We start from the raw sequence: 10,773 nt of genomic DNA on the forward strand, positions 1-10,773 counted from the left end.
CCCGGGTCCTGCCAGGACCTTCTAGCCCATGGCCAGGAGCCCTCCCCACATCAATGTCATCTGACACTCCTCTCCCGTGTCCATCCTGGACCTACCCCAGACTCTCAATGTCCTGGGGACAAGATGAGAGAGTCAGACCATGCTGGGGCATAGGTCTCAGGGATCCCCAGCCCCCAGCCCTGGTGGGGCCATCTAGAGTCTCACAGCATTACCCCGACCCCAAACTGCCCCCCACCACAGCAGCCAAGCACCTGCAGCCTGCTCAGATTTTATTGAATGTAGAGCTGGGGGACACATAGAACCCACAGACGCCACCCCCACCCCCAACTTCCCCAGGGTGGGGCTTCAGGCACCCTGGACACAGGATGGGCCGAGACTCACTCCTGGGGCTACAGGTGCGGCTCAGTAGCCCCTGTCCCTGCAAGCATCCAAGACACGTGTCTTAGCTTCTGCCCCATCCATGCAGACTCAGGGGGTGGGACGTGGCCTGTTGCCTGGCTCCTGTGGCCGGATGTGCAAGCCGGCTCAGAGAGGAGCAGGGCAGGACAATCAAGCCAAAGAGGGTCCCGGGGGTCCCGAGATGGGCAGTATGGGGCAGGGCTGGGCGGGACTATGGGGGTCAGGGGCACAGGAATCTTACCCCCAGCTCAGGCCCCTCTTGGCCAGCTCCACCTGGGCCAGGCGGTGGTCACTCAGCACCCGCACCCTGGTGATGTCGGCCAGCGGCCTCTGGCGGTGTGAGAACTGCAGCACCTTGTGCTCCTGGGCGTAGACGTGGAAGTGATCCGCGTCCGAGCTGATCTCCATCTGGCAGGCGGGAGCCAGTGACCCTCAGCCCCAGCCCACGGAGCCAGGGTCTGGTCCTGTGTCTTATCGGGATGTGCCGGCCGAGTCGGGGAAGCAGAGCAGGGTCCTTCCACACAGCCCCCCTGCCCCTCGCAAGCCGGCCCCCAGCTGGGAGCCGTCCTGTTTTCTCTGGCAGCCGGGCGGTGGGCACCCCATTGCACAGATGGGCAGCCTGAGGAAGAGGGAGGCCCTCCCAGACCCTGCAGCAAGACCTGTAACCACCCACGACAAGCCCCCTCCTCGCGGGCCCCACCCAGGTCCCCAGCCCCTTGTCACCTCAAAGGGCTCCCCCAGAGCCAAAGGGAAGACACTCGACACCTCCTCCTCGCCCCAGCGGCCACCTTGGAAGGTGTTGCCCACCATGGTGGCACTGGAGAATCGGGGCTTGACGTGGAAGGCGATGTCCCCTGCCTCCGACAAAAAGTTGATCTCAAACCTGGGGGGCGCCATTGTGTGGGTCATGAGAGCAGCAAATAGCTGGGTAGCAGCCCCACCCAAGGCCCAGGGAGGGGATGCACGGGGAGGGCAGTGTCCCTTACTTGTCTTCTCCAGAATCAGACTGTCCCTGGACCAGCAGGCTCCAGCCTGGGGCCAGGCCCCCTGCACAGAAGGCTTCAAACTGAGTGTAAAAGATGGGGTGGGGGGGTCTGGAGACAGAGGTCCACAGGGCTGTGGCTGCTCTCTCCCCTCTGTGCACCCTGCTTGTCCAGGAGGGCCCCCCCGCTAGCCTGCCTCCCACCTCCAATGTGTGATCTTCGCCAGGTCCCTGTTTCCTTCACGTTGGGGAGGGGGAAACACAGCTGTCCAGCAGGCCGACTGTGGGGGGACTCTCAGCCCCATGCCCCCCAGCCTTGGGGTCTCATGACAGGGCAGAACCAGCACCCCCAGCTCTGTGTGGAAGGAATACTGGAGGTGTGGGGGCCCCCCCGGGCCCCGCTCCCTTCTCTGACCAGTCCAGGGTTGGCTGCCGGCCCTGGACCCTGGGTCTCACCCACCTGCAGTGCCATCTGCTCCCAGCCACTGTAGGAGGGTGGAGCGGGCCTGGGATATAGGCAGGGTGGGCTGGGGGCGGGGTGCACAGGAGCCCCTCCCCTGGGGCCCCTCAGCCCAGGCTCTTCCTCCAGGGTCACAAGCCACTGCAGTGACCCAAACCCTCCCATCTGGCCAATTGAGGGCTGGGAGGGGCAGTGAGGAATGCCCTCCGTCCCCTGCCCTGGCCTTCTGGGGTGTGGTCTGACAGCCTGGTACCACAGCCTGTCTCCCCCAGCCCATGCCGGCTTCCCACCCCAGCCCCCTACTGCCCCACTCCAGTCGGCTCAGCGGCCCCATGGGGCACAGAGTGGGATTAGGCTGGGCTGCTGGTCAGCGCATTCCAGGGCTCTGGCGGATGAGCTGGGGGAGGGCTTTTCCCACACCCCGATGTCCCTCCTGGCCTGGTGCCTTGGCCCTGCTCAGGCTGAGCGAGGAGAGGGGGCTGGGCCAGGGCCCGGGCCCTCAAGGCAGCATGGAGGGGAGACGGGCAGAGAAAGCCACAGGCAGCTGGGGGGGGCCTCCCTGCTGGACTCTCCAAGGAGGGGAGCTGCCCACAGTGGACCCAGAGTGGCACGGAGCCCTGGGGCTGCTGTGCACGGCAGGTGAGCATGTGCTGTGTGCAGCTGTGTGCAGTGAGTGTGTGAATGTGAATGGACAGTGAGTGTGCAGTGAGCATGTGGGTGAGAGTGTGAGTGTGCAGTGAGTGTGTGAGTGGGTAGGTGAGTGTGTGAGTGTGCAGTGAGTGTGTGAGTGTGAATGGACAGTGAGTGTGCAGTGAGCATGTGGGTGAGAGTGTGATTGTGCAGTGAGTGTGTGAGTGGGTAGGTGAGTGTGTGAGTGTGCAGTGAGTGTGTGAGTGTGCAGTGAGTGTGAGTGGGCAGGTGAGTACGTGAGTGTGTGAGTGTGCAGTGAGTGTGAGTGTGCAGTGAGTGTGTGAGTGTGCAGTGAATGTGAGTGTGCAGTGAGTGTGTGAGTGTGCAGTGAGTGTGAGTGGGCAGTGAGTGTGTGAGTGTACAGTGAGTGTGCAGCGAGTGTGTGAGTGTGCAGTGTGAGTGGGCAGGTGAGTGTGTGAGTGTGCAGTCAGTGTGTGAGTGTGCAGTAGTGTGTGAGTGTGCAGTGAGTGTGAGTGGGCAGGTGAGTGCGTGAGTGTGCAGTGAGTGTGAGTGGGCAGGTGAGTGCGTGAGTATGCAGTGAGTGTGAGTGGGCAGGTGAGTGTGTGAGTGTGCAGTGAGTGTGAGTGGGCAGGTGAGTGTGTGAGTGTGCAGTGAGTGTGAGTGTGCAGTGAGTGTGTGAGTGTGCAGTGAATGTGAGTGTTCAGTGAGTGTGAGTGGGCAGGTGAGTGCGTGAGTGTGCAGTGAGTGTGAGTGGGCAGGTGAGTGTGTGAGTGTGCAGTGAGTGTGAGTGGGCAGGTGAGTGTGTGAGTGTGCAGTGAGTGTGAGTGTGCAGTGAGTGTGTGAGTGTGCAGTGAATGTGAGTGTTCAGTGAGTGTGAGTGGGCAGGTGAGTGCGTGAGTGTGCAGTGAGTGTGAGTGGGCAGGTGAGTGCGTGAGTGTGCAGTGAGTGTGAGTGGGCAGGTGAGTGTGTGAGTGTGCAGTGAGTGTGAGTGTGCAGTGAGTGTGTGAGTGTGCAGTGAATGTGAGTGTTCAGTGAGTGTGAGTGGGCAGGTGAGTGTGTGAGTGTGTGGTGAGTGTGTGAGAGTGTGCCTGTGTTCACCATGACATATACACATAAGCTCATGAACGTGCCCAGTGTGGAACGTGAGTGCAAGCGTGGCTCTGGGTGACAGGGAGGTGCCCGCTTGCTGTTTCTGTGCCCAGTGTGTCTTCAGGAGACTGCCAGGAACACTCCCTCCAAGCTTCCCCATCCCCATGTATCCACTTCCACCCAGTTCCTGTGTGTATCCTCCAGCACCCCCCCCACCTGTCCCTGGTCCCATGTGTCCCCCATCCCCATGTATCCCCTCCTGGTCCCCCATGTGATCCCCTGGCCCATTCCATCTTATCCCCTCTGGTCCCCTCTCCCATCCCCATGTGTCCACTCTCGCCCACTCTTTACTCCAGGCACCTGGCAGGGCTGATCCTGTCCTGCCTCTCTCCCCGTGCTGCTGCCCAGGCATGTGCTGGTCAGTTTTGGCAGTGGTGGGGATGCTGAGGCCAGGAGGGGACATAGATGTGGCCCTGACTGTCCCCCTGCCCATTGGGCCGTGCAGGGCAGTGCGGAGCCTCAGCCCCTTGGGGCTCATTTCTTTTGCCCAGCACTGGGCAAGGCTAGCTGCAGTCCTGAAGGGGGCAGCCCTGAGCAGCTGAGGTGCCCAGGACGAGCCCGCCCAGCCTGTCCCTGCCTCATCCACCACTCCATCCTGTCTGGCAGCCCTGGGCCCACAGGCTGCAGAACCCTCATACCTGCCTCCTACCAGAGGAGCACAGAGAGGGAGCCCTGGCCACAGCAGCCCGGCAGGGTGGTGAAGCACTGTCCTGCCTCCCCACCTTCTTGTCCTGTCCCTTGTCCTGGGGGGCTGGGACCGGGCAGTACTGGCTTCAGGTCCCTGGTGAAGACGTGGAGCCTGGGCTCGAGCACAGTGCTGGCCAGTCCCAGGGCCCAGGGCAGGGACAGAGCACAGAGCCAGGGGTCCAGAACAGACTTCCAACCGTCTGGCAACGTTGAGCTGGTGTCCTCTGGGCCTCCGCCTTCCCAGCTGCACTCTGGGCTCACAATGCTGACCTCTGCCCTCCATGCCTGTCCTTGGGCAGGGGAGGGTGGCCTGGGGCAGCTGCAGCCCTGGACTCAGGAACTCGGCTCATTGTCTACTTGGTCTCTGTCTCCCCTCTTTGGGGCCAAGCAGACGTGCTGGTAGAAGGTCTCAGGGCTCAGGAGCCTCTGCCTAGGGTCCCTGCTGGGCATCAGGGGGTCTGTAGCATGGCCCCCAGACTTGCTGGGCAGGAGGCTGAGGAGGCCTGTGAGCCCTGCTTTGGGCAAGCCCATCTCTCTCAGCCTCAGTCTCCCCATCTGGGCAATGGGGCCTGTGTGACAGGAAGCCCCATGGGCCCCGAGGCCAGCAGGGGTGTGAGCCCGGCCTGCTCACACCCAGCCTGGGTCTATACAGCTCTCAGAAAGCTGGGTGCTCCCCCACCCCAGGACGAAGCAGCCTGTGGACCCTCATCTGAGCCTCCACCCCATGGTTACACATATACCTGGCATGAGTAGACCTGTGATCTCACCCTGTCTGACTGTGGCTTCGGAGCCTCTCCCACGAGGAGTGGAAGCCAGGAGTCGCCAAAGCTCTCGCCAAGGGCCCAGAAGCCAGAACCTCCTGGGGGACAGAGAGGGAGAGACGCAAAAGCCCCATGTGGTGGTCCAGCCCTGTCCTCTGCCTGGATGCCATGGAGTCAGATCCGACCCGGCCACCTCCTCCCCAGCCCAGCCTCCCAGGTCACGACTGGGCAGCAGGCAGTGCTCTGCCCTTAGTGGCTGACCGGTGGCCCCGGGTGCTGGCTGCCGGGTGCTATGGCTTGGGGCCCGGGAGCAAACAGACCTGCCGTCTGGGCACCAGCCCTCCTGTCCGCTGCACACCCACCCGGATGCGGTTTTGCCCTGGGCTGTTGACTTTCACAGGCTTCCGAGGAAGGAGCAGCATCCCCACCCAGCTCGGCTGGGGATCTTCACCAGGGTGGGAGCCTGGGCTCAGCAGCAAGCTCTGGGGCCTCCATGGCCAGGCGATGCCCTACATGGGGCTGAACTCAGGACTGCTGGTGGATAAATCCTGCCCCAGAACATAATACAATTGTCTGTTGTGTGATTACTCCGTATCAGGCGCCAGGCTGAGATCTTTACACGCATTACCACACTTACTGCACCCGACAACACATGCAGGTGGCTCTGCTATCCCAGTTTTAGAGAAGGATAAAGGCCCAGAGAAGTTAAGCGACTTGCCCATCGTCCCGCAGCTAGAGAGTAACAAAGCCAAGATTTGCACCCAGCAGTCTGGCCCAGAGCCCAAGTTTCTAAACACTATGCCAGGCTTCGCCCCGGAGACAGACCTCCTCACCAGGCTGGGGCGGGGAGGACGATCAGGCCTGGCTTCCTGGAGAAGAAGGCACCTAAGGTGGGTCTTGAAGAATGAGTAGGAGTTAGAAGGTAGTGGGGACGGGTGCTCCAGAGAGGGAACAGCTGGAGTGAGAGCAGGTGACCCGGCCCAGGAATGTGTCACTGGCCACGCTGGGCAGGCATCGACATCAGGCGGGGTCTAACTCACTTGTGTCCCCAGAGGCACCTGGTATGAGTCTCCCAGGGACAACTTGACAAGGATCCACAAGACGAGGCATCTTTCTGGGAGCTTGGCAGAGCTTCTGTGGAATTCCTGGTGTCAAGGCATCATTGTGCCCATTTGAGTGATGAGGAAACTGAGGCTCAAATAGAAGAACGGCCCCATGGCCACACAATAAGGGAATGGCAGAGGTGGGATGTGAATGCAGCCTCTGGACTCCCAGTGCAGGGCTTCTGCCAGCCCAGCCCTGCTGTCCTGCCACCCTCTTGTGCCCTACACCCCACTCCAGGGCTGAGCACCCAGCCTGGCCCAACAGTGGGCGATTCTAGGCGCTGGGCCCTGGCTCTCAGTGGTCTCAGGCCAGGCTGGGCTGCCTTCTCAGCCTTAGAGTCCTCCTCTGGTTCCAAAACCCTCCCAGGACCCCCCTCCCCGCCCCCAACCCACATCTGGAACTGCTCATCCGGATGGTGAGGTCAGCGTGGAAATTCTCAGCACCCGCTTGGCAAGGAGGTACTGGGTAACTTGCGCCGGGCAGAGGCAAGCACTGACCCAAGTACACCGATCTCTGCCCTGGCTGGGTGCTAGGGGGCCAAGGCACACAGTGGCCCCCTCTTCTCTCTGTCGGGCCATGACAAGAAGTGAGCCCAGCATGGAGAAAGAGGGCAGTTGGAAAGTACCATGCCACCCTTACACAGACGGGGAAACCGAGGCCTACCCAGGAGGCAAAGGGCTTGGCAGGAACCAGTACCCATAGTAGCAGGACAGGCATCAGAGGTCCAGCCTCTGCCCCTGCTTTGAGGCCCCTGTAGGACTTTGGCCATGAGTCCTGTTAAAGGCTGGAATTGACTGTGGCTGGGGAGAGCTGATCCCGGGCTGACCAAGACCCCAGGCTCCCCAGGGCTCCAAGGAGGCGACAGCAGGGTTCTTGGCTCCCTAGTGTTCCCTCACCTGTCCCTTGCAAATCTGTCCCTAGCCACTGCCTATCCCATCAACACTTACTTGTCCCAAGTCCCATTCTTTCCAAGCTCAATCCCTCAGAACCTTCCTGGGTCTCTCCCTCTTCTGAATCTCATCCTTTGCACAGGACAGAAGGCATTTTCAACCCAAGCCATTAATTGAGGCCCTACTGTGTGCCAGGAGCTGCCTGGGACCCTCAGAGACCTGTAGGACAGGAGAAGGGCTGTGCCCGATACACGGTGGACCCTCCGCTACCCCCTCTTCCCACCAGCATCCGAGCAGATCCTGGCACACAGTAGGTGCTCAGGGGATGCAATGATCCTGCCACCCCCAATTCAGGGCAGATGGAGGCCCCCAGGCACAGGGAGGAGCGATGCTAGAATGAACCCAGGGAACCCTGCTCATCTTGGCCGTAGCAGCTGTCACTCACCAGTTGAGCCTCTCCTGTGTCCTTGGGGCTGTGCTGGGAGTACATCCGTCACTCCTCTGTGAGGTAGGCTACTGTCCCCACGTCACTGATGGGGAAAAGCAACCAGCTGTCTCTTCATTTATTCAGCAAATATTTTTTGAGCCCCTACTAGATGACAAGCCCTGCGTTGTGGTGAACACGACAGATAGACAGATGGACACAGTTCTTGCCCTCATGGAGTTTCCGGTGTCTGGCAGAGGGGGACAGATGCTAAATGGCAAAATCCAGCCTCACATTATTTAATTACTATTATAATAAAAGCTCTGAAGGGAAAATATGGGGAATGACAATCGTGTATGCTGGGGGGACCTGGCCTTGATACGGGCAGTCAGGGAAGACTCCAGTTACTCCTGGAGGAGGTAACATCGTGCTGAACCCGGAGGAGAGAGTGTCTAGCCACATGAAGAGGGGGAGGAGTGTTCCTGGCAAAGGGAACAGCATATGCAAAGGCCCTGGGGAGGGGAGAGGCAGGGACAATGAGGGGCCAGGATGGGGATGGGGAAGACATGTCCCCACTCCTGCCACTTCTGCTTGGCTGGGGTCTAGCCCTTCCTGGCCTTCTCTGCCAGGCACCTCCCCCTCCTGGTTAACCCTCAGTGCCCCAGCATTGCTCCTGGACAAGCTGCCCACCCAGTGCCCAGCCGTTGTCCATGTCTCATGCTTCCTGCCCTTGAGTCTCTCACTGCTCTGAAAATCTGTTCACTTAGGGGCATTTTGTAGGCTGATTAGGTTTTACTGGAGTGAACGCCAAGCTGGGGCTGTCAGTTCTGACGCATCCCCTCTCCCTGGCATTGGGGACATTTGACACCAGCCTGACCTCCGTCTTGGAGAGCCATCATCCTGCAGATGGAGAGCCCCACCAGGCCCACTTCCAAATTTAAAATTGCCACCCCTCTTGCTCCACACCTTCCCCCCCACATATCCCCAAAATCAAAGCAGGCCCATCTGCCTCTGACAGGTGAGGGGCCTTGAGAGAGTCCTTGCTCCTCTCTGAGCCTCAGTTTCCCCACCTGAGGGAGCCAAGCAGGATAATGAACACTGCCCATGTGCTCTGCTGAGGCTGGGAATGGAAGCAAGGCTGACCTTGGCTCCAAGGAGGGGCACGAAGGGTGGGACTTAGGCCATTGAGGCCACTGAGCTGCCCCGCTGCCAGGTGAGGGGTCAGGCACCTCCTCTGTGGACGGCCTGCAGCCTGGTGCAGCAGATGGAGGCTCCTCCCAGACGGGTTCTCCAGGGGGAGGCAGAACCCATGTCTGCAAGTGCCCACGCCACACCAAGCCCTTTGCCTTCATTTTATTTTACCTCCCATTTTATAGATGTGGTAACAGAGGCTCACGGGGAAGACAGAGCTGCACAGGTTCACACAGCCAGTCGCTGGCAGGGCTGGCGTTCTTAACTGCTACCCTGCAGAGGTGGGGCCGGGATTTGGGGGGAGGGCAGGACAGAGCCTCCCTATCTGCCTCCCACATTTTTCCGGGTCCCACAGCTACGCTCCTTGGTTCAGGGTTTGTTCACAATGGCCCCGCACTTTGCAGTCTCCAAAGCAAGTTCACATCTGTTCACATCCCTGCTGGGCCAGAGAGTTGTTGTTCCCATGTGACTGATGAAGACACTGAGGCCACTGTCGGGCAGTGTGTGTTTGCCTGGGGAGTTATCGATGTGAACAACCTGGAGGGGTCCGTAGAGAACTTGATCAAAAAGCTGTGCCTGAGAGCCTCCAAAAGCTCTTGATTGTTGCGCTGCTTGGGTAGGGGGTGGTTGAGGCTGGGGCTGAGGTGGAAGGCTCCCTAATGGTCCTGAATGGGAGTAGAGTGGTGGGATTGGGGTCTAGTATGCATGAGAGTTGGGGACCTGGCTGGGCCGTGAGAACCCCTTGGCCCTTGACCCAATTCCAGCAAAAAAAATGAACCCAAGATGGCAGCCATCTTTGAGGAAGCTCAACTATACCAGACAGGCCAATCAGAAAGGCCATCTGGGCCTTGTGGCTGTTGGCCAGGCACAGCAGCCAATGGGAGGCCTCCGTGGCAGGGCAGGGGCTGGGCGCCAGCTGAGCAGTGTGGGATAGGGTGGGGCAGAGCAGCCTGGCTGACATCTGGCCTGGAGGGGGACTGTGATGATTTCTGCAGATGGGCTGTAGGCTCCAGAGAGGCAGGCTGCGCCAGGTTATAAACAGACATAGCAGCAGACCGGATTTGAGGAAGGAAGAGCTGGGAATACAATTAGATGAGAAAGTGGCTAGGGGATCCTGGAGCTGATCTGAAGACGGAGTGCTGAAGCCTGGAAGACATTAGGAGTCCCCTCCTTCAGCACCAGTCCCAGAGCCAGGGAGGGTCAGGGGTCACACAGGCCAACCAGGCATAGGTTCAATCCCCCACTCTCTATAGACCTCCCCAGTCCGAACCTTGGTGTGCTGCACTGTGACACGGGGCCGTGACCCCCCTTGGGGTGGGATGGGGGGAGGGGAACCAGACCCTGCAGCCTTCAATCCCTCCACAAACATTTACAGAGCTCCCATTGCGTGGTAGTTGGGGGTCCTGGCGTGTAGCAGTGAGTAAGACAGGCTCTCTGCACTCACACACCTGATATTGTGGTGGGAGAGACAGATAATAAATAGCCCAACAAATACGTAGACTCTTCTAGGTAGTGATACGTGTTAGGTAGAAAGTCAGCTAGGACAGCCATGTAGAGCTGTGCAGTCCTGTCCCACAGCTGCTGAGCACGCAATGTCAGGCACCTGGAATGGCTGACTTGAGAGATGAGTGTAAGAAACACCCTGGATTTTGAAGACTTAGTACAAAAAAAAGTAAAATATCTCATTAATAATTTTTATATTGGTCACATGTTAAAACGATAATGGCTTTGACATATGGGGTTAAATAAAATAAATTGTTAAGATTTATTCCCCTTGCTTGAAAAAAATTTTTAATGTGGCCACTAGAAATTTAAAGTTGCATTTATGCCCTGTGTTATGTTCCTATTAGACGGTGCAGGATGAAGATGTGGGGGGCAGGGGAGGGAGCTATTTCAGCCACAGCAGGATGGGGGGCTGTTGAGCGAGAGGGCCCAGCACAGGAGACTGGGAGGAGTCCCCCAGGCACGGGGGATGGCAGATACAAAGGCATCGAGGTGGGAGCAAGTTTGGGGTATTTAATGAACAGGAAGGGGATCAGTGTGGCCAGAGCGTGGGAGTGAGGGGTGGACAGTGC

At 59.2% G+C, this 10,773-nt stretch overlaps 1 protein-coding gene across 1 annotated transcript; it reads right to left on the reverse strand.

The window, feature by feature from the left end:
* Positions 1 to 262: 262 nt before the first annotated feature.
* On the reverse strand, positions 263 to 1,853 carry GRIFIN (galectin-related inter-fiber protein). Its single transcript, XM_063088345.1, has 5 exons — positions 1,842 to 1,853; positions 1,386 to 1,465; positions 1,123 to 1,282; positions 641 to 807; positions 263 to 418 (listed from the first exon to the last, which is right to left on the reverse strand). The coding sequence occupies exons 1-5, from the start codon at positions 1,851 to 1,853 to the stop codon at positions 403 to 405; spliced, it is 435 nt and encodes a 144-aa protein (XP_062944415.1). The 3' UTR covers positions 263 to 402.
* Positions 1,854 to 10,773: the final 8,920 nt, after the last annotated feature.

This window comes from Cynocephalus volans, chromosome 3 (genome assembly GCF_027409185.1).
Source record: "Cynocephalus volans isolate mCynVol1 chromosome 3, mCynVol1.pri, whole genome shotgun sequence".
Classification (NCBI taxonomy): Eukaryota; Metazoa; Chordata; class Mammalia; order Dermoptera; family Cynocephalidae; genus Cynocephalus; species Cynocephalus volans.

What these genes read in the sequence shown, in the direction of transcription:
- GRIFIN (XM_063088345.1), bottom strand. An exon ending in TCTGATTCTGGAGAAGACAA is followed by an intron (nt 1,283 to 1,385) that starts GTAAGGGACACT and finishes GGCGCCCCCCAG; the next exon opens with GTTTGAGATCAACTTTTTGT. An exon ending in CTCTGGGGGAGCCCTTTGAG is followed by an intron (nt 808 to 1,122) that starts GTGACAAGGGGC and finishes CCCGCCTGCCAG; the next exon opens with ATGGAGATCAGCTCGGACGC.